General features: G+C 41.7%; 1 protein-coding gene across 1 annotated transcript; it reads left to right on the top strand.

Moving 5' to 3' along the window:
- The first annotated feature begins 1,015 nt into the window (after positions 1–1,015).
- plpp2b (phospholipid phosphatase 2b) lies at positions 1,016–23,028 on the top strand. The gene is made up of 6 exons (XM_020081226.2): positions 1,016–1,501; positions 15,037–15,188; positions 15,356–15,618; positions 15,879–15,936; positions 17,025–17,201; positions 19,331–23,028. Exons 1-6 carry the CDS (start codon positions 1,441–1,443, stop codon positions 19,487–19,489), a joined length of 870 nt encoding a protein of 289 aa, XP_019936785.1. The 5' UTR covers positions 1,016–1,440; the 3' UTR covers positions 19,490–23,028.
- Positions 23,029–23,373: the final 345 nt, after the last annotated feature.

Raw genomic sequence — 23,373 nt, 5'->3', positions numbered from 1 at the left:
TGAGCACATCTGCCAACCAGAAGGGGGCAGAGAAAACTTGGTCTTTAAATCCATTGTACTGATACACTGAAGTCTCCCTGCTGCTCCTGTTTATATCCAGATAATCGTCTGCATGCCTCTAATGTGGCAACTGTGCAGAAGGTCAAATAAAGCTACGATGCAGAGTGCGTGCATGTTAGATCACCGGCTTGACTCAAGAGCGCTGAACTAATAGACCTCTGGGTAAAATCTGGTGTTAATCAGAAAGAAACAGTTCATTTTAATATACAATAATGACACTAAAGTTCTCAGTGCAGCCTGTAAGTGGTGGGGAAACATCCTGACTCCCTGAAGCAGAATAACTCTGACTGGGTGTCACGCTGGCGTCGAGTCATGATAATTCTGCCAAGGCCCCATACAGGTTTAAGAGAGTTTGATGGGCTGTACGTGTTGTCCTCTGTATTCTCTATATATCTGTTCAGTGTGGGACCATCACCTCCCAGTGACATGAAGGTGTTGACAAATATGTTCGGACCTTACAATGTGTTTGCTTTTGGTTCCAATGCAAATCTCACCAAGAGCAGGAAAAAGGTGAAGTTCTCAACAGCACTGAACAACACTAAGTGTTTGTTCTATGTTTCTTTAATGAGAAGTGCATTATGGGATAAGATCATGTAAGTTTCCCATCGCTCAGAACTCACTCTTCCATTAAAGCCAGAGCCTTGAGGTGGATGTAAAAAAATCCAGATAACTTGAGATAATTAGGTACATTTTTTATTCCTTCCTATTTTTGCTCTGACAGTAAAATTTGTGCCTGCTTTAATGCTCCCAGACTCCTCCCTCTCGGTCGGATCTTTAGTGTTTGAGTCACTTAAACAACAGAAAGAAAAAAGTGAGGGTTTGCGAGGCAGGAAGAGAAAAATCCAACCAACCGCTGAGAGGTTTTTCACCCCTGCTCCTTTGCACGCCTGTGCGTAAAAGCTGATGGGATACAGCCAGAGAGGAGCCAGAGAGGAGGAAGTTGGAAGGAGGGACCAGAGCAGCAGTGGCGTGGTGCTGCGTGAGTGCAGGGAGAGGAGAAGAGCTCACAGCGTCCAGCCCTCTTATATCCGAAGATCTCTTCACTTTACTGCAGTTCTGGCGCTTTGTTTCCCCCAAAACGCAGGAATGCGCGTAAAGGGACGCACGCCTCCTGCGTTGCTGCTGCGTACCAGCGAGTCTAGTTTTTAAACACGCAGTGGTTTCAACAGGGTGAAAACACCTTTGCTGTCAATGTCAGCACAGGTAGTAAAGAGGATCCCGGAAGAACACGTCGTGCAGGTTATTAGTTTGTTTGCATAGCCTGCGCTTTTTTCCCCAAAGCGATCGAGCGCAGATGGACTTGTTTCCTTATTACAAAAGTAGCTGTTACCTTTTCTAGTTTTTAATTTTTGTAACTGAAAGTAAATTAGCAAAGCGAAGATGAAGGACCCGAGGAAGAAGAAGCTGTACGTGGTGGTGGACGTGCTGTGCGTTTTAGTTGGTAAGTTAAAAACTACACGGACGCATGGCTAACCTTTTATTTAGGAAATGCACTTTGCTGTTGACAGAAAGAACCGACGATCAACAGCAGTGTCTTTACAGCAGCTCGTGTGTCTGCGTTTTGCGTCACATTATCAACTTGGGGATTCATTGAATAGCCTGATCCCTGCAGTGTTTGTTTGTTTGTTTGCTTGTTTGTTTGTTTGTGGGTAAAATAACAAGGAAGCATATTTGTCATTTAAGATCAAACCTCCTCTGGATGTTTAAAAGGCAAAAGACGCAGCTGAGTTTCCATGCACAAGACTAACACTCATCTGTCATGTCATCATGTTGTTTGTGCTGATCCCTCTCTGGAATCATTTGAAATGTGACAAATGAAAATGCGCGAAACACAAGAGGAAATCATCTCTCTACACACTTCAGCACCCAAAAAAAAAAAAAAAAAAAAGTTTAGCAGGACGTTACAGAGCCTCAGGAAACTGTGTGTTTGTTTATGGAAATTTGATATGCATGTGTGAGCTTATTTCTCCTTTTCCTCAGTATTTTGTCTGCCAGCAGTCCTCTGAAGAATATACAGACCTCGCCCATGCTCTGCGTTTTTCAATATATTGCTTCCATTTGTGCTCCCATTGTTTTGCATACAAGGAAATTTTTCTTTTCAAGGAACAATAATCTGTTTTTTTCTTTTCCATTGCTGTGGTAACTAGAGTGCATCATTAGTATAATAGTTTCTGTCTCCTTCCTCCTCTGGGCAATAACCAAATAATGAGATGTGAGAAATTGAATCATATCAGTGACGCATATTGTGGTTATAGTTGTCCACATTTGTCCTCCCTTAGTTTTTTTTCACCATCAGTCTGTAATGAAGGAAACTAAATAGGGAATTATATGAAGGACCACCGTATGAAGCATTTAAGTAATTTATTTCTAATTGAACTATTATACAGGGATTGATTTAAAAAAAAAATTGCACAGCAGTCCATAAATAATTTGGTAATAAAATGAAGAATGCAAATTAGATTTTTAAATGGAAAAAGCAGATAATTGATATTTAACAAACACTAATGAATATATTAATCAGTTAATGGATCAAATTAACAGGCAAGAGGTTAATAAACATAAAACTAGAATGATGAACAAACCTAAGGCCCCTTAAATACAATCAAGCTGCCCCCAATCTTAACGTCATAGACCCTTAAATATGTCACAAATGTTCTCATCAAAATCCATGAATTAGTCTCTTGGACACTGGTGACAATGTCTTTATCTCTCAATGGTAAAGAAAGTGAAAAAAGAAAATCCTGGATCTGCTCCCTGATCTGGATTTGCACTGGGTTCTTCCCTGATCTTTACCACATCCTTCCACCATGTTTTATGGAAGTCTATTAGTAGTTGTTGTGTAATGCTGCTAATTAACAGACAAACAAACGGATGAAAAAAGAACTTCCTTGGCAGAGATCTCAATCATTGAAATGTCATTTAAAATAGATTCAAATACCAAAACAGATTAAGAAACACCAACTATTTATGCAACACCTGCAGTCGTCTATAAAGATGATGATAAGCTTCTGATTTATATCACCACCACCTTGTGAGGAAGCTGTTTTCAGATGCACCCATATAATAATAATTATATGTTTATGTGGTGGGACACTGGTCTGCTACTGTACTGTGACAGACATGTGGTGCACAACAGTGAGTCGTTCAGCAGCACGTTCATGCCTTATTGTGTTTGTGATGTAGCGGTGAAGCAGTGGAGGACGGATGCGGACGAGGATGACGGCTCGTGCGTGTGCAGATCTGCTCGGCTGTGCGGTTTTCGCGGAGGTTGCAGAGCTTTTCACGGGAGCTTAGGGGGTGTTTTTCTCCAACTGTGGGAAGATCTGCAGACTGCTGAAGTTGATAAGCCTCCCCATTTTGCTGTCACAAGTCTGGGATTAACGTCTGGGCTGGGTTTGGTTTAATGGTCAGGTCTGGATGACTGCATCCCACCCGCTGCCTCTCCCTTCCCTCTTTGCCACCCACGTCTCCCACCCAAATAATCATCAAGCCAACCCCAAGCTTATGTGAGGTTGCCCCAGCCATGTAGCAACAACATGGTGGAGCTTGTAATTATGCTGACCATTGGCCCATATGGAAACAAACTTCTGACTTAGGTTTCGTCTGGATAGTGGAACTATTTACATTTCTATTAATCCAAAAAATCCAAATCGCATGTGAATCTTCTAACATTGAATCTGCTTTAATTGGCATCTATAGTTTTTCTACTCACTAGCTTGAATTTATCCAACCTCTGACTCTAAATATTCTTGTCTTGCTAGTGTGGTCATACACTGTATATTAAGATGAACGACATGACAGCTCCCCAAATGTGAAGCCAGAGTGTCTCAATCGCCACCTGGTGGCTGGCTGCAGAATAGGTTATAGGGCGACATTGGTTCTCAGCCATCGGCGTGGCCATCACATCTCTCATTAACTGTGATTTATTAAGAAATCTTAAAGCTCAAATAAAAATGATTTCTTGACTTGCTTTCTGTCACTCACACCCTGCCCAGCCCAGGTAAAACTAACAACTATTAGTGTCATATTAATGGGTGTGAGCCTCCCTCTGTTTCTTAAAACAAAGTTCGACAGTCACTGAATCCCTTAAATTAGAAAACTTGTGCAAAGACCCAATCAATCGTTTGCTGTTTTTTTCTTTTTAGACACAAAGTCTATTGGTCTTGTTTAAAGATATTTGAGCTGTTTGGTCTGTTTTAATATCTTTCTCTGTCTTTGTTTGTTTTGGTGTGTAAGCCCTCGTCCACGTCCACTTCTACCTCCCTCTCTTCCATGTAAATACACTCCGCACAAATAGATGGTGGGTGTTGGCTCAGAGAACAGAGGAAAAACTGGGATGAACTCTTCCATGCCCACAGAATGTGTTCGTTGGTGCAGCGCTGCAAGTATGTGTTGCTTAAGAGTCGGAGGAGGGGCGACGGCTCATTACTCGGCTGCTGCTAGAGGTGATTTGAATGGTATCTTTGAGTTATGAGTAATGTGCCAGATACTCTAAAGTGGTGTGAGCCTAAATGGCCGCAGGGCAAGGCATCGGTGTAACAAACGCTCACGCACTTACTTTTGTTTCCCTTGTACTTTGTTGTGTTGTTAATTACACTGTGACAAACCAGTTCTAGTGATTACACACACACACACACACACACACACACACACACACACACACACACACACACACAAACAAACAAACAAATGTCTAAACAGAAGGAGAGGTTCCCACGATGACATTTTATCTGTTAGAAATAAACGTGCTTGAAAGATATTGTCACAATATTTATCCATTAGCTTTAACTCTTATATTTCTTCTAAGAATGTTCCTGTTTTTGTTTTGTTGTTAGTTCCTTGGATGTAGTATCCGATCCGATAACATTTCTTTTTCGAGTTTCTTTTTCCAACTCACACTTTAACAACAAGGCAGCAAAGTTTCCTCTAAACCTTGAACATTTTTTGTAATTTACTTATTTATTACCCGATATAATAGAACCTGCTCCCAAAGCCCCCACAGTAACAGGCAGTTATTACGTATTTCCTCACATTCTTTTCATCCTATCAGACTGCAATTACTTTGTTAGCATCCTCATGTTCTGTTCTTTGACCTCGCTGGATGCCGGTTTAGAGTTTGCCAGCAGCAGGGTCCTCAGGGAGCTGGGCCCCTCGTGTGGCTGCATTGGGAAGAATGATTGTGCTGAGTTCTCAGAGATAGCCATTGGAAGGCACTTGATGGGAATTGTTTTTCTCAGGAGAATTGGGTCATGGAAACTGAAGCTCTTTTAACAAACAGACACGTCCCTCTGAGAATTATCGGTCTATTTTTTATTGTTCTTCTAATCAAGTGAACCAGGATTTCTGGTGAGCAGAAAGTCTTTTTGAAAGACACAAGGACCTTTTCACATGGTAGTTTAATTATGTCATTACGTTTCAGACATTAAAGGGGCTTTTTTGCTATTTCTACACAGCTAACATTAGCAAGTTTGTCAAAAGCAACTTTAGTTTCTCTTTTACTTCTATTTCTATAACTTACTGTTTCTACTGAAGTAAGCATGCTAACAAGCTAGACGTGACCAAGCCGGCCTGTCTCGCGCTTTCCAGAGTGTCGCTGTGATGTTCATAGACTATATAGTAAGACAGAGGATAGATGACAGCTCACCGAAAGTGAAGCCAAAGTATCTTGTTCACCCCCCAGTGGCTGACTGCAGTAGCTCATAAGGTCATCAGTCCTGCCTCCTTCATGTTAGTGGATGGACTAAGAAGTTAAAGTACACGTTAAATAAATCATTTAAGGTAGTTCTTACATCAGTGGTGTATGTCCAAGTGCTAATTTTCTGACAAGTTCGGTTGTAATTAGTTATTTTATGCTAGCAAATTAGGGTGAAACGTCATAATTGACAGCTGAGACTGACTCACGACTGGTTGAGCGTGTGTATCAGCGGGATCTCTATCCCCCACTCGCTGCCACGCCGACTGCCAAATGGGCAAGATGGCAGCATTTGTATTCCGGATATTTTGGCTTAATTTCTGTGTAGTGGGAAGAAGTGGTGACGCGTTGTCCATCTTCAAAATATTGTGTTTTCCAGTCGGTCCAGAAGAGGTAACACTAGACAAAATGCGTTTTGTAAGCACTTACCTTGTACAACAACTGCTGAAGCTCTTGAAAACAAGCATCTCCAGAATGAGCTCCCAGCAAGAAACGTCTGGCAGCATTCCACAAACATCAGCCCAGTACACATGTAAGTGTAAAACCAGTAAATGTGTATCTGCTATATGAGTATTGTGAATGTTTTAAACACAATATTGATGATCAACTTTAGCATCTTCCTGTGTCTTTTGATAGCAGATGGTTTCAATGCTGAAGAACCTTACAACATATGGTATTTTCTTCTATCCAGCAAAGTTAAAAATTAAACATTTGCTTAAAGAGAGGGAAGCCTGAGTGAGTGAGGCCAGTTCCATTTTTGACAGAGATCAAAGTTTTTGAAAAGTGACAAACACTGTCACTAACAGTGTCACTGGTTTGTCCTCTGTATACAGTAATTACATCTTACCATATATTTGGCATTGATATGCAGATGTCTCAAAAATAAAACACACAGCATCACATTGAGAAGCTCCGTACCATTCAGGACAGTCGTACACTTGAACTCCTCCCACTAAACTTTCATGGTTTGGGTTTAAACCTGTGTGGCCTATGTCTTTGATCACCTCCAAACCTCCAGACTCTTTGATTTGCCAACCCAGATTTAGCCTCTCTCCCTCCCACCCGTTCGTCCAACCTCGCCTGCCACCCTGTCTCCTTATGCTCTGCTTGGAGCTAAGCATGCGTGAATGATGGACGGAGTGAAACAGCAGGATTAAAAATAAAGAATGGGCCACAGCAGCAGCAGAATTTGGTGTGACTGAAGTTGGGCGTTCCTCATGTGAATACGAATTCCAGAGGCTAGCTCCGGCAGAGCTTATAGGTTCAGCAAATACCTTCCACATTAGTCAGTCCGGCTTGGGGTGACAGTTAGAAAGGAGTGTTGTGTTGTTTTGTTACTGCAAGCCATCTTTTAAACATCAATTACTGTGTGTTTGGACATTAGATCTTTGGTGGCATGAGTTTCTTTCAACAGATAATGTTTTAAGAGGAGCAAACAAAAGAGAGAGTGAGGGGGAAAGGAAAAATTGCAAACGCTGAGTGCAGCTTGAAGGAAGAAAATGGTTGCCTCTGTGCTCGTCTACACTGGGAGGGGATGAGTTGGAGAAAGGAGTCAGAATAAAGGATGAAAAATAATGAGGCAAGGAAAAGTATTCATGCAACAGGATACATGAGCTATGGACAGAAGGAAAAGATGGATCGGAAATAGAAACAAGTAAGAAGAAACTCGCTCAATGACCTTCATGCTGGAAAGATGAGAAATGACAGTGGAAGAAATAAGATGGAGGAGTGTTCTGGCAAATGTTGCAGCTGTGACCCTGAAGGAAAGTTTTGTACCAGGCAGGGCAGGCCAAGGGCATGAGAACACCTTTTTCACAGCTCTCACAAACACAGGCTTTACATGTCTCAAAAATATGCATACTGAAAACCCAGATGTGTGTTTTTCAAATAGAGGAGAGTAATTGTCCATCCATGTGGTTCTGCAGGTGCAGCAGGTTATGTCATGGTTATGAAACCAGGGCAACGAGGTGTGAGGTACTCTCACACTGTTGGAGCGACTTCCAGATGATTGTGGGAACTCACGTCAAGGCGTCAACCTTTTTTTCTGTAGTGGAAAAAAATGGACCAGGATGGGCAGATGCAGAGGTGAGAGAGGGAAAGAAATGGGAGAAAATGTCAGAAAAAAACGCAGATATGAAAACAACTAGACAGAGAGAGGCAAGGAGAAGACGTGACAAGCCTCGAATCTCAGCCGCGGAGTGTGATTGTGGTCCGAATGGTCCAGCGTAATTGCACATCTGACGGCTAAATAAAGCAGCGTCCCATCGAGGCCTCTATATTTACAACAGAAGAAGTGTGTGGGAGGACGCTGCAATCAAGAGGATGACTGAGAGGAGGACGGAGCTGCGAGAGAAGAATGAATGACTTTGAAGAAGGAAGGGAAAAAAAGCAGAATGGAGGATGTGAATGAGCAGTGGAATGGACATCTTTGTTCAACAAGGGCTTTCAATTCATGCAAAAAATTTCTGCAATGTTCATCCGACCGCCACTTTCAGTTATATCTTTTTTACACCAAAATGAGTGGGTGTTCAGTTTGTTTTTAACCTAACAAAAGATGATTGACTCCTTTCCCATTACCAGTAGAGGAGTTTGCCTTTCTGTTTTTTTATTTCCTGGCGAGTCACGTTCCACTTCACAAACAGTTCTCTCACCTCGCTGTCTTACCAGTGTTGCACTTTGCACAGTATGAAAAATAAAACTCTGTTGCTCGTTGTTCCCAAATTTTAAAAAACAACAAACAAACAAAACAAAGTACCCAAATGTTCATCAATATTTCACGTGGCAACGCGCATCACAACATTGCAGTGTCAGCATCTAGACTGACAAAATAAAGAAGGAGCGTGTTCACCCGGTGTCATGTTTCGATAACTGCAGAAAACCTCTGTCTACTGCAGAGTCATGTGAGCCAGGAGTGAATGTTGATTGTAGCCATTCCAGACAAAAGCCAGATGTTAGTGGGTTTTCAGACTAGTGGAAAAGGGGCTTTTTATTTGTGTTACACTAAGAACCAATTCATAATGGGAGACACTGAGGTGCCACTGTGGATGGATGAGCTTCCCAAAATGGAATTGAAGCGTCTAAAATTACTTCATCTGAGACAGGAAACCTCCAGCTATGTGTCCTTCTAAATCTAACAGGCTCCCAGGCAGGAGGTTTGACTGCCCAATGGAGATTAGCTTCCTGGCTCTATTTCAAAATTGTGGCAGCATTGGCCATCCATCCATACGTAGCAGCAGTTGTCGAGAAAGGGGGTTCGGCTTGTTACCAAACAAGTACCTCAGCTTTTCCGTCGTGTATAATGTATGTTCTTTAGGATTTTTCTCAACAAGAACAGTCCACCAAAGATGTCTGTGAGTTTAGCTCCAGTCAGAGACTCTGCTCCGTCTCTGAGTGGAAGCAGCTCTGGAGCAGTGTCAGCGCGGGTTGTGGGGTTGTCCTTGTGGTATCCAGGAGACCTATTTTGTCTGCAGTTGGATCTATTTTTTGCCTGTAAGCAGTTTGTGTATGCGTCTGCTCTCTAAGAGAAGGGCTGGTTTGTTTCTTGCAGGTTTAATCCACAGGGACACTGATCAAAACACACCTCAGGATGTAGGCAGTCATTCTGGCAGTCCACACTCTTTACATCATTTATTCTGCATTCTTTTATTTTTATCCAAACTTGTAATTTATGACCGACAACTTGAGTCAGATGTCAGCTGAATTAGTGCTTTGCTTATGAATACAGAAATGAAAAATTCATAACTATTTCTTTACAAGCCAGAAGAGGACTATTGAAGGCCAGGTGCCCTGACTTCACTGCGGTCCGTGAACTCTGTGGCAAAATCCCTGTTTGGTTATAAGGACTTACTAAGCACAAAAAACACATAAAAACATTTAGCAAATGGCAAAACAGACAAATATGTGATACTTGAGACTTCAACGTTGACGGCTTACATGCAAAAAAGCTGTTTAGGCGTTTGTGCGCATGTTAAGAGGAAGGAACTATATTTCACCACCGTCTGGCACTCCTCTTTGAAGTTTGCACTTAATTTTTTTGCCGCTTCACTGTGATTAATGGTCCTGCTCTGGCAAGTGTTAAAAGCTTCATAAAACAGTTTGAAGTTACAATACCCTGTGACTCCAATGTAAAAATGATTATGTCCTTCTGCTGGTTTAAAGTGACATTTACTGAGCTCTATTAAATAAACATTCCTCAGGACTTTGTCTGAGCCAATTCTGCACAAATCTTTGAAACTTGCTGTTATACAGTGTATAATGCATTCAGAAAGTATTTAGACCCCCTCACTTTTTTCAAAGAACATGTCCAACAATTATGGTTTCAACAAGCAGAATGCCTCCTTCATGCTCCACCCCCCCTCATCCAAACCCAATAGTCGGAACATTTTCCAGAATTCATATATGAAAACAGCTTTAAAGAGCTGGCCATCCAAAGGCCATCCAAAGAAGAAGGGCCTAAGACATGTAACCAAGCACCCAACAGTGTAGGAACTAGCTCCAGATTTTTGGGAGAAGCACATTCATCACTGATGATGTTACTCACAGCTGCTTTTAGCCAAAACAGCTTCATCTTTTTAGTTGAGCCATCAATGGTTTGCAAAGACTAATTTATCCTTCGTATCAAACCGTATCAGAAATCCACTCTGCAACGATTCTTTAAGACAAAGTGAGACATTGGAATCATTTTACTTTTTACTTTGGTTTCAGCAGCTCTGCAGCAGCAACAAGGCTCCTTCACAAATTTTCACTGTGAATGAGGTTTCATCTTCTTAGTTTTTAGCTATTAACTCGCTCACCACAGAACTTGTCTGCATTGTCTCTGTCAGAATGTGGCCTTGGTTGCTGCTCGTTGGGCTCATAAACTCTGCTGAGTCTTAACTTCATCCAGGAGCTTTTGTCCTTGAAACTTGTCCAGTTGAGCGTCATGTTTCCAATAACAGTTGGAATTTGTCTTTTTCATCAGTACTACTTCGTCCACACAAACTAGGCTCGTCTTTACAGTACATTTATTTTTCTTGACAGTCACCATGATTCTTACAGCTACTTTTGTTTATTTTTCATTCACCATGACCAGGAACTGACAGGCACACAGCCACAAGGGACCACCTTGAAGTCTGCCGTGTTATTCTACCACACAAATAATAATTGCTCATATTAGATTTAAGTTTTTTTCATTTTTGAGTTTTTTGTATTCATGGATTCTCTTATGAAATGGATCAGATTGTTCAGGGTCTGTATACAGCACTGGGGCCGGAGGTTCCCCACCCCTAGAATAAAGGAGCCGCACATTTATATCAGATTTGGTCCTTCAGAGAATATATTAGAACCTTTAGATATTTGTCACAATGATACCTCCTGTATGAAACTCAGTCCAGTCTCGCTGTCTTTGATGTGACCCCAACCATTTGTCTGTGACCAGGAGGAGAAGGGGAGGTAAACCAGCAGCAGTAGTTTCTTAACATTACGCTCCTGTTCTTAACAGCTGGAAGCAGGATGCAGGATACAGGTGCAGAAGCTGCTTCCCGAAAGCCACATCAATAAATCCAAGTCAGGTTGATCCCCTGAGACGCCTGGGACAGGATGTCAGTCAAAACACCCTGTGTTGGGCTGTGACGTTGGTGAATATATGTGGAATAAGACAAAATAACAGTAATTTAAAGTGCCATTGACTTCAGGGCAGATTACTGTTGGTCAGTCGGTCAATCACTTTCCTCTCCCTCAGTGTGTCTGACCTGACGACCCCTCATCCTAAGACCAACATGCCCATGGCTTCTCAAATGATTGCTGTCTAAAGAGCGTGGGTACTGGGAAAAGGACAAGTGTACTGCCTTTCAAATGTTTAAAAAAGACAGGGGCTGTTTGTGTATGAATACCAAGTTGAAATCACTTGGTCTCTCATGTTTTTTCCTTCCTTGTTGAACCAGTCCAAACCCAGCTCCTCCAAGGTCGGTTTACCATGTGTGATGATGTGTTTATCCTATAGAACGCTATTGTTTATTCTCCTCTCAACACAAAGCTCGTGTTTTTCAGCAGCTCACCCTGAGACAGACACTGAGCCAATGAGACTCTTTGTCTCTATGGTGTCTGTGAGGAGCATGTGTGCAATTGGCATGTCACTAAACAATGTCTCTTCTCATCTCATGTTGTCTCATGTACATGCAGAGTCAGACATAGGCAGGACCCAGACACTACTGTAACACTTGTTACCTCTGCCAAGGAGGTTGTGAGGCATTTTCGGCAATTTTCCATGCATGTTTAGAACTATTAAAAATATTTACTACTAATATTTCTATTTATGAACAAGTGAAATATAGTGCGGATCTGGGTAACAATCCAGATTATGTACATTTTTAAACAATTAAAGTATTTGGGAAAAATATGTTTATTCAGTTAATGTACAGTAAAAAATATTAATTTTAACTATATCAGAACAATTCTGTCTACATGGTGCAAAGTATCTGTCTGATCTCAATACATGTGAATACAATATGGTAATAAAGTTGTCAGTCAACCTTAGCGGAGGTATGGGAGTGTCCTTCTAGTAGTTTTTTGTTAAACACTGTTTATTATGGGAATTTCTTGACTATATTTGTTAATTGGTGGTTTATTACAAACATATTGAACTTGGAAAGACTCAATCAAAACACTGTCAAAATGTAAAGTGTGTGATATTATTCCCACCGAGATTTTCTGCTGAACAATCTGGTCTGTGTAAGTGTTTCAAAAACTCACAGCCTTTATGACTTAATACTAAAATACTAAAGTAGCTGTATAGTCATTTTAGTTTTTCTGGCTTCATGATGAGAGTTTTCTGGGTGGAGTTAAAAACCCAGTTGTGTTCTGATCCACCGTCCACTTGTATATTTTCCTTCAGTCTCCATCTTCTCATCAGTCAGTCTCACTGGAAGTCCTTCTGGAATTATGTCAGCTGCAGACGTATTTTGAAAGAATGGGAGGGGTGCACTTTCTCATTTACACAGAAATGTAATACTATTGGTGGGTGCAGCCCTTTCCACGACTGTTTTTCTTGCATTTAGTGTGCGGCCGTATGGCATTTCCATAATGGGCCCAAGACTGTCTCTGCCTGCTATGTGCATGGTGGTGGATGTCAGGGTGGGGAATGCATTCCTCACTAGGGCTGCAACTCATAAGAATTTTCATCAGTTCATCAGTTCAACTCGTTTATATTTATTTACATATTCTATTAAATATCAAATAAAGCTAAATATCCCTCACAGGCCACCAGACTGAAAGAATTAATCAATGACCAAGTTAAATGGCACTCAGTGGAGCGCATACCAACGCCCAATAGTCCCCCTCAAATTCAATCAAGCTGCGCACAATTACACACACTCATAGATGTCAGTCCCCTGAATATACAGGACTTTTTAATCTGGATCAATGAATTGTTCTATGGAGATAGGTGAAAATGTGAAAAATAGGACCCATCTGCCAATGTCAAAGAAAGCGATAAAAACAACATTTGATCTGAGCCGAAGTTTAAAGGTGTTTCTTTCGTGCACTAAGTTGTTTTTACGTAATACTTCTGACAAACAAACAAAAACTGTCATGGGTATAAACATAACCACCTTGGCGGATGTAATCATTAGTGTCTTGATTAGTTGGATTTGGGGCGGAAACAATTTGTCATTCTAGCCACAGGAAAATAATCTATCTAATCTATTTTTGATCAATTAATCCAGCTGCTCTCAAACTGTTCACAGGCAATTGAATATTCTAGGGTTTTGAACAAACAATTTAACAAAAAAGGATATTTTGCCACATCACTTTGACTTTAATCTAATTATTATGAACATAATTGGCGTACTAATCAGCAATGGAAATATCCATTAGCTGCAGCCTCAAACTGGACAATTTAACAATCAACAACTTATTTTAGCACTACTCCACTTTCATCCTTAAAGAGTCTCACGTTGAAAGAATCAGTTCTGGCTTTTGCAGTTGTTAAATGAGGTCTTACTCCCACAAATTGTTGCTGCCTGGAGTTGTACTCCACCCAAATCTCTTTATTATGCAACACTCTCCATTCTGGCCTTGAATATAGCGGCAGTAAAAAGTAAGAAGGAGGATCAGTTTACAAGGAAAGTTTCCAATGAAAAATGCAAATGTTCAATGTAGCTTTTCAAATCTCTCCTCTCCTGTAGCACAGTTCACGTCTCTGCTGTAAAAAAAACTTCTGGATTTTCTTCTGGATGATTGATTGTGAAAACTTGTAGCATAATTTATTTATGTTTGGAAGAACAGACAGAATATTTAAAAACTGAGCTATAAAATAACATGTAATTTTGTAATTAAAGGAAATGCTTGAATACTACAACTTATGAAGGTACTTGCATGATTCAAACATAAAATACGATACAATCCAGTACAATAATAAAAATTGCATGGACAACTGGTGTACAGTACATGAATTCAAAGAGGGTGAGCAAGAAAACATCTGCACGATTCATTATTTATTTAATAACCAAGTAAACATTTGTCTTAGACTTTATTTCAATTCACTTATTTGTTTCCTCTCTTTTTAATTAAATTAAATGTTATTTTTATAGGGCCAAATCAGGAGGGTTTTTACTGCCTGTAGTCACAATAGTGAAGTGTGTGTCTGTGTGTCTTTGTCTTGATGTTTTTAACATCTCAAGGACATCACTCAAGCCCTAACCGACTGTAATTGTTCTTATTTTCTGCACACAGCCACATTATTGAAAATAGCTACAGTGTGTTGTGTCTGCATTAATTTGTATACTGTCTTGTAAGTGTTTGTGTACTCTTGTCTTTACTGGGTGTGTGTCTGATTTTTATTTTTATTTTTTACATTTACCCACATGCCTGTGTATATAAATATTTTTTTTCCCTCACTGTTTATTTTTGCAGTTCCTTACTGTGCATTTCTACCCTACCATTTAACTACCAAATGCTTTTTTTTGTCTCCTTGAGGGTTATTTCATCATTGTGATTTTAGAGCTCGAGCTCCAGCGGGAGAGAGAAAACAATTTAGCTATCCTTAGAGAAATATTTTCACTTCCCAGCTTAAGAAGTGATGTCATGTCTGAAAACCTGCAGAAAAAAAAAAAGATAAATGTGTTATTTTAAGTTCATTAACTTGGATTAAACCTTCTTTCTGGTCTTGGCAATGGCCAAGCTCCACATATCAGTTTAAGGGGACCAGCACGGTTTCTCCATATATAGTGAATATTCTCTTTTAGCTTCGTGTATGACCTGGCTCGTTCTTATCTGAGAGTTTTTCTTCTGTTTTGCTTTAATTTCAGCGGCACTTCCCTTCATCATTATGACCATTGTGTTCAAGCCATATGAAAGGGGCGTTTACTGTGATGATGAGAGCATCATGTACCCATTAAAACCAGACACCATCACCCACGGCATGCTGGCGGCTGTTACCATCTCCTGCACGGTCATCATTGTAAGTTTTACCCCAAACATCAATGTTGCCTAACTTCTTTTTCTCTGAGAGTTTCATCTCATCCATTCTCATCATCCTGTGTTATTTTCTCCATGACTAAATGGACTTTAGGAACTGGCTAAAGTGTTGTTGTATGAGGAAATGTGAGGGTACTTCTTTTTCTCCAGATCTCCTCTGGAGAGGCGTACCTGGTTTACAGCAAGAGGATATACTCTAACTCAGACTTCAACCAGTACGTAGTCGCGCTCTACAAGGTTGTGGGCACCTTCTTGTTTGGGGCAGCCGTCAGCCAGTCGCTGACAGACCTCGCCAAGTTCACCATCGGCCGTCCGAGGCCTAACTTCATGGCTGTATGTGACCCCAAGGTCTGCACGGGATACATGACTTCGATCAACTGCACAGGCAAACCGCAGGACGTCACAGAGTCCAGGTAGGAAGACAACTGAGCTTTTACTTAGAACTCAGAGTGGAAAATAGAATGGCATCGATAGAGCACATACAGTATCTCCGCCAAGTCCCCTTAAATTCAACCAAGCTGCAACAAATCAACTATAAATCCAACAAAAACTCAAATACAACCAAATATATAGAACCCTAGATAACTTTGTTTTGCTCTAAGGACAATGATGAAAATTAGATTCCTCAGTATAAAATGTGATGCAGCTACATAAAAGTCTTTGTTTTTTCCAGATTGTCCTTCTACTCTGGCCACTCCTCTTTTGGGATGTACTGCATGCTCTTCCTTGCAGTAAGTACAACACACATTCCTCAGTCCATCCCAGAAAATCACACAAAACACAATGTAAACATGCAACAGTAAATATAGATGTGTCACCATGCAACCAGCTCAGTGTGACTCAGGCATGAAAGTCCCCAGATGGTCTCATCATCAGAACAGATTTATGCATTTGGATCTGCAGTCAAGGGCTTATTGTTGAGAGGATGAAAAGGCTCATAGATCCAGTTTCTGCTCGTGGACACAAAAGGGACAAGGCAAGAGTTCAGTGGAGGAATGTGGACAGTGAGAGACGGGATCTGGAGACGTCTGCTGCCTCTTTCCCAGCAATGATGTAGGCAGAGCATGTGCTGCTGCTGTGTTCCGTATCCACTTCATTGCCCTTGGCCTCGTTTCTTTCTGTTATAAGCCTGCAGGCACCGGACAGTGAGTTTCAGGAGGCCAAGCAAAGCAACATTGTTCAGTTCAGAGAAAATTCCATTTGAGAGAGAAAGAAGGATCTCTCCAGCTAGTGTGCTGTCAGGAGTCTGGTCTGCACTCTCTGTTTTACCAGATGAATAAGAGTTAAGCTGTGATATCCAGGCCGCAGGGTTCAGTGCAGAGAGGCTGTGCATGAGGCAGTAGGGGTGATCGTAGTGCGATGCCAAGTTTTGCACTTTCAGCAGTAACCAAGCAGACGCTTAGTGACGTCTGTGCTGTTGCCAGGTTCATACGTATTTTGGCATCCACTGCTTTCCAGCAAAATAAAGGGTTTCAGTCGTGTAGTGGACATAAATCAGCCTCATACTCAACACCCTTTTACATTCAAATCCAATTTGAGACTTATACCAGCTACTGTTTCTGCCTTAGAGACACATGAACTCGTGCTTTAAGTGAATAGACGTTTTTATATTGGTGTTTGCAGTGAAATAACATGTACTCTGAAACCTGACAGACTGATTGTTTGAGCATAAACACAGAAACTTGACTGCTATGCTGACATATGTTTCAAATATATAAAATTACATTAATGCAAATAATATTTTTCTCCTTCCTCTTCCCCTCATCCCCAAATCATCTCCCACTCTCTTCTCTTCTTTCACCCTGTTCCGTTCCTCCAGCTTTACGTGCAGGCCAGACTGGTGGCTAAGTGGGCTAGACTCCTCCGGCCCACAATTCAGTTCTTCCTGGTAGCCTTTGCGGTGTATGTGGGTTACACCCGAGTCTCTGATTACAAGCATCACTGGAGCGACGTGCTGGTGGGGCTGCTGCAGGGAGCGCTGATCGCTGTGCTCAACGTGAGTTCAAATTCATTCAAGGAAATTCCCTGCACGGTGAAAGAAACTTTCGTGACATTAGACAGTCTGTGTCTTCGCCAAATGATGCTCAGAGATTTCTATGATCTGGTATCGAGTCCTAACTTACCTAAAATGCGAAGAGTCAAGATTGAAAACTTTTTTGTCCCACAGGAAATAAAGGCTGCCACATTAAAAAATGCAGCCGTAAGTGCATTCAGGTACATGTAAGTCTAGATGGAATTTTCCCTTATCCCCAAAATCAAATCTTGTTGTCTTTCCTCTATGTATGGCTCCTTATTTTCATCCTGAGATATATGTGTCCTTCCGATTTTGCATCCATCACGTGTTATGCCCAGGCCACACAGAATGTGTGAGCATGTTTCCTGTGAGTGAGCCGCACTGCTCTTCTAGTGAGTCGGAGTCTCGCCTATTTTTTCCCCAGTTCTCAGCAAAATAGACAGAGAAAATGATCTTTCACCACAGTTTCAATGTCTAACCTCAGCATAAGAAACATGAATACACTTCCCGTACCTGTCTCAAAGTCAAAGCCCTCTAGCGTTACTGTTGACTGAATCCAGTCATTTGTTGTAACAAGGTTTTGGAGGAGTTGAAGATGCGCGGCTTCGTACCATAGTATGCTAGCATTTAGTTAACTTCATAGCCCGACAGAAAATATGGTACTCATACCAGAAAGCTCACATAGCAGCTCTAGGGCATGTCCACTGCAGACACTCCCTGTGTGAACAACAGGCGCTTGAGAGATGCAGCAGATCGCAGCCATCACGCACTGCACACGCACCCAGTGTGGCATGAGCGTTAGAAACATCAACACGCCCACATGCTTGCTGTGAATCCTCCAGATTCTCCTGTTGTGTTCCCACATGGGCTCATTTGGACTTTATCCAGTGTTTTTATAAGAGGACTGGCAGAGGAACTCTGGAGAAAGTCCAGAGCTTCTGACACAACCATTTGTGTTTTCACATACTGTCCCTCCGGAAAATGAAGAAAACAGCTACAGTTTCTCATCTCACATCCTCCTTCAGTCCTGAGTTTAAGAGATTCACTGAAAGAGGAAGCAAAGGAGTTTTTATGGTCTCTTCCTGTATTTATTTGGAACCCGCAGAATCTACCTGATGGAAGCAGTTCATGATCTGAGTACAGGACGTGGGTTTGTGAGAATATACATAAGCTCTTATGTTATTCAGAAAACATTTACCTCCTATTTGTCTGTGTGAATCAGTGCTTACGTGCAGAGCTTTTAGGATGTTTTAATTTTCTCTTAAGTGTTTCCAGCCTCGTACCTGTTGACGTCTTGCTTCTGTGGTTTCAGGCTTTAGGCAAAGCAAACACAGGTGGCACTGTCCAGATCATGAGAAAGACATTTAATGGAAATCTGAACAGCCATTGATACTTCCTTCAAAGCAGAGCAGCTGTTGGTGAATCAACTTTACAGCTTTATGAGTGTGACTTGACACGAACCCACACACACACACACACACTCAGTCACACCGGCAGGTTCTTCGTCCATTCTCCTCACTCCATCCAGCTGGGCTCCTTTTATTGTTTGGCCACTTCCCTGTTTTGATTGAAACACTGTCAGCACTGCCTTGTGGAAACTCTGCAGTGGCAGAGTGTGTGTGTTTGTGCATGTGCGTGCGTCCATGTATGATTAATGGGGAAATGAGCCCGCGCCTTTCGGCCTTCACGTTGCTCTGCGCAATTAGAGACCCTCCAGGGTATAGTTTTATGGCCAAAGGGGTTGTGCCTGTTCTCTGTGTGTGTTCCACTCAGATGTGCACGAGTGTGTGAGTGTTAGTGTGTCACTCAACAGCTGTGCACAGATCTGTCCAGACACATGTAATCACTGTTTCCAGACCTGCCCTCGTACCATATACCTCCTCTGTATCCGTCACACAGGAGACACTCCACAATCTCTGTGGGAAAAATATCCACTAACTAACCTCTCCTCATCTTCCTCTTCTCCTCATTCTCAACATCTTCCTTATCCTCTTCCGGTCTTACTCCACTTCCTCTCCTCTTCTCTTCCTACTCTTTTCTCCTCTCCCTCCTCCTCCTCTCCTCTTCCTCTTTTTTCCCTGTCCTCTTCCTTCCTCTCCTCTTTTCCACAGGTGCGCTTCGTGTCAGACTTCTTCAAGAAGCGTCCCCCACGTTGCACGAGGCAAGACACCCCCGACAGCGAGGAGCCAGAGAGGAAACCCAGCCTGCAGATCGCAGACTCTGAGCACACTAACCATTACAACTACCACCACAATCCTGGCCCTGTGTGATGATGGGGGCTGATACCAGGGGGAAGAAAGGCTGCAGCCTTGAGACCCCAAACCTGTGTGATGAGGGTCTAACCCAAGGGTCTTCAACCGTCATTGACTCTTTGCTGGATGTGAAAGTTCTATGACTATGAAATGTTAAATCTTGGCCACATGTGTTCCGGTCTACAACCAGACCTTTGTATCTCTGTTTGAAAGGAGTAAAGCTCGGGATCTGGTCTGTAGCTTGCAGCCTTCAAGACCCCAACTCTCTCTCTCTCTCTCCCACTCTCTCTCTCTCTCCCTCTCCCTCTCCCTCTCCCTCTCCCTCTCTCTCTCTCTCTCTCTCCATATGTATCAACCACTCACACCCCCACCTGCTCCTCAACCACTGGACTGACTGAGGGGGCTGCGTCCCATCGCCAGGTCTCTGAGCCCCCTGTTAAAGGCGCCGCGATGACTTCCTGCTCTCCTGTAAGAGAGAGAGGAGCATATTGTTTGTAAGACATCATTGTGGATGTTCAAGTGTATTTGCTTAAAGCTGCATTGAGGGAAAAGAAAAACTCCAGACACACAGCTATGATATATAGTTGCCTTATTAAGTGCTTGTGGCTACTTGTTAGTAGAAAGGCGACAAAGCATAAGGAGAGAAACCTAGACATGCCAATTACAGCCCTTTTCTGGCCATCGGATGAATGTAGGCTGATTTTTATTTTGTGCTTATACATATATCGGCCCAACAAATGACTCGCCTTAGCCATATTGCAGTACAGCTGCCTATAGTTTTTATCTGTCAAGAGCAGTTTGAATCTGGACGTGCTGTGAGATACCGTGGGATTGGCTGTAGCAACACAATTTTTACACTAATATCAAATATATTGCTTCATGGAGCACTAATGTGTTTTGTATGTATGTTTTTAATTTTCATTTAGAAGTTAATTTAGTTTTTAGAGCACCTTACGCTGGTCACTCACCAGGAAGCTTGTTGACAACAGCTCATATCGGATGAGCTCATTTTCTCCGAATGCCGAGGCTCACAGTCTGAGCTGCTGCAGGCCATCCGAGCACTGCTTTAAAACAAGAAGTATATACATTTAACCAACATGACAAGCTTTAAGCATCACATAGAGATAAATCCATAGATCTGAAATAAAATGACAATATGCCCCTGCCAGCTGTTTTAACTGCCTGGTGTAAACCATAAGCTCTGTCTCAATTCAAGGGCTGCAGAAGACTGATCGCATCACAGCAGTACTTGATTGTCCAATTTCTTCAAATATGGCCGACAAATGCGTCCTTCTATCCCAACCTATCCCAGGATTCATTGTGCTTCAGTGAATAACCATTTACGAGACATCTAATGCCTGAGTATCGCGCCTCAACTCAACTAAAAAGCTAACAAGTTAAAAAAAAAAAAACAGGGTATAAAAACTTTCTCGTCATGGTCAACTTCAGCTCTGTTGCTGGGCAACAGCAATAAGAGTGGGAAGAGCTGAATATGCTGATCACACAAAACCATCTAATTTCGGTTCGGCCTTCACAGTCAACGCAGCCCACGAAGGTGGTGGTCTTTGTGCAGCCCCTGAATTGAAACTCAGCAATAGACTTTATATAAAGATGGATGAAGCATCTCCACGTCCTCCCACTATCCAGAAACGAAGCCAAAATATCCCAGATCAGAATATTCTAGCGACCAAGGTATTGAATCGCGTTAACAAGCCACCGCTGACACAAGTACTCGACCAATAGTAGATCAGTCTCAACTGTCAGTCATCGCTTTTACCGCATCAAAAAAAACAACTTAAGGGTAAAATTACCACTTGGAAAAAAAACATTAGTGTGAGAACTACTTTAAAAGGAATGAAAACATCTTCGAAAAATGTATTGGCATGTACTTTTACTTTTTCGTTTGGTCCATGTCACATCGACTATCATGGAGGAGGCAGGATGTATGACCTGTAGTGTAGCCAGACAGCGATCATGTCATCCATCTTGACATTTCCCATTGGAGATCTCCACTGCCTGATATTCTATAAATGGAGTAAACAAAAATGTTGCGATATAGATGCTTTGGCTTCAGTTTTGGGAGCTGTCATGTCGTCCATCTTTATATACGGCCTGTTATTTACTATGACAAAAGTGCCTACGTAGATTTGTCACTCTTACTGATATATTTAGATCAAGTCAGTATTTAACAGTAGACTGTGTGCAGACTGGGTAAATTCACCTTTAACAGTAGTGATGCTTTTCTAAAATGTGTAAATTTAATTGTGGAGTGATTGCCTTATATTATACTTCCCCTGTGTGTAATGGACTGCAGAGGTAGGAACCATTGGTGCAGAAGTTAATGAACTTAATGCATCATACCACTACGACTATACTGCCAATCACATATTGACCAATCTGGCCTCCATTTTGTTTTGTTTTTTCGCTCTCTGTCTTGTGTTTTTATGTAATTTCTCAAATAATAGTAAGAAAAGAAGGATGAGACAACCATTTTGAAAATGATGTTTAATTTATTTTAAATACAAGAAGCTTCTCTATTAACTTTAACAAGGTTGGAGTTGCCAGCCCTGTTAAGGTTTTTTGTGCAATCACCCTTGCTTGCCACTATGAGCCACAAATACTGTACTTTCTACTAATTCTATGAGACATGTTTCATGTTCTGTGAAGGATGTATATACGCTTGTATGTTTTTATTTTCACATGTAGGCAGATTTTAAATTCACCTGTACAGTGTGCTTTTTTTGGCCTGTGCCTTCACAGACTGGTCCCTATTGGAGCTACCACACAAATGGATCCGATTCCAAACGTCCAAACGTGAGCCAGATGCCTTGGCAGGGCTTTTAAAATGCTGTTGTAATGATAATGGGTTACATACCTAACTGTGTTTTTGAAGCGGGTAACACAGCTCCATTCCCACTTCAAAGAATCGTCTACGTTCCTTTTCCCCTTCCTGTGTTGATAGATGGGGTGAGTAGAGTCTCCTCTGCAGTTTTCGTACAGAACCCCAGAGGAATGATGACAGATCACTCGGACCTCAGTTTTAATGGAGGGTAGAGAAAAAGAAGATGGAGGTAGATGGAGACCTCCACCTGATAGTGATTGTGAGGCCCTGAAGGTGAGCTGGGTCTAGGGAGAGGCGGGGCACTATTAGGAGTGTGGGGTAACCTACAGTAAACTTTGGGTCCCCGGGGACGACTACACATTTAAAACACAGATTTACAACAAGAAACAGCTGGAACTGGTTGCGGTGAAGTGCCCCCCCCCATCTAAATCATGTGTGTGTTACTGCAGCCTGCAGACTAATAGCACAAATGAGGACGAGGATGTAGGAACGTCATGGAATTTGATTTCCCCCTCTGGAAACCCAGGTTCCCAGCTGGTTACGTGGCTCCATGTGTGTTTTATGTTTTACTGGATCAGTGCTTCAGAATGGGCACTGGATGACCAAGCTTATATATGTCAACTTGTAGCTATGGTTCATGTTGTGCTTTTGTGTATAGATTATATCTATAGTCTTTAAATCAGAGAATTTTAAATAAAGATATAATCCACATTCACTTCTGTTGTTTTGCTTTTATACATTTAGAGTCACACAGACAAAAAACACTAACCTCTGGTATTATTAAGTTTTGATATCAGTAGCCCAGATTTTGAAATATGCATCTTTTAGATTTCTGCATCACAGGACGACAGAAGTGATTTTGTTGAGCTCAGAACACACTCAACTTCCTCAGTAAAATACTCTACCATGCAGTAAGTGTTGATGATCCACAGTGCATTGTTTTATTTCTATAACTGCACGTATGACCTTTATTCTCTCTACTGAATCTTTTATTTCTGCAGGCAATATTTTGAATAGAATATTCATCCATGCATGGAGGACAGCAAAGTACACCAATAAT

This window comes from Paralichthys olivaceus, chromosome 3 (assembly GCF_024713975.1).
Source record: "Paralichthys olivaceus isolate ysfri-2021 chromosome 3, ASM2471397v2, whole genome shotgun sequence".
Taxonomy (NCBI): Eukaryota; Metazoa; Chordata; class Actinopteri; order Pleuronectiformes; family Paralichthyidae; genus Paralichthys; species Paralichthys olivaceus.
The sequence above is the reverse complement of the archived record's forward strand: the minus strand, read 5'-3'. Positions and strand labels throughout refer to the sequence as shown.

Coding starts and splice junctions, on each gene's coding strand:
- plpp2b (XM_020081226.2), top strand. CDS start 1,441: ATGAAGGACCCGAGGAAGAAGAAGCTGTACGTGGTGGTGGACGTGCTG. Junction 15,189..15,355: donor TCTCCTGCACGGTCATCATT/GTAAGTTTTACC, acceptor CTTTTTCTCCAG/ATCTCCTCTGGAGAGGCGTA. Junction 15,619..15,878: donor CAGGACGTCACAGAGTCCAG/GTAGGAAGACAA, acceptor TGTTTTTTCCAG/ATTGTCCTTCTACTCTGGCC.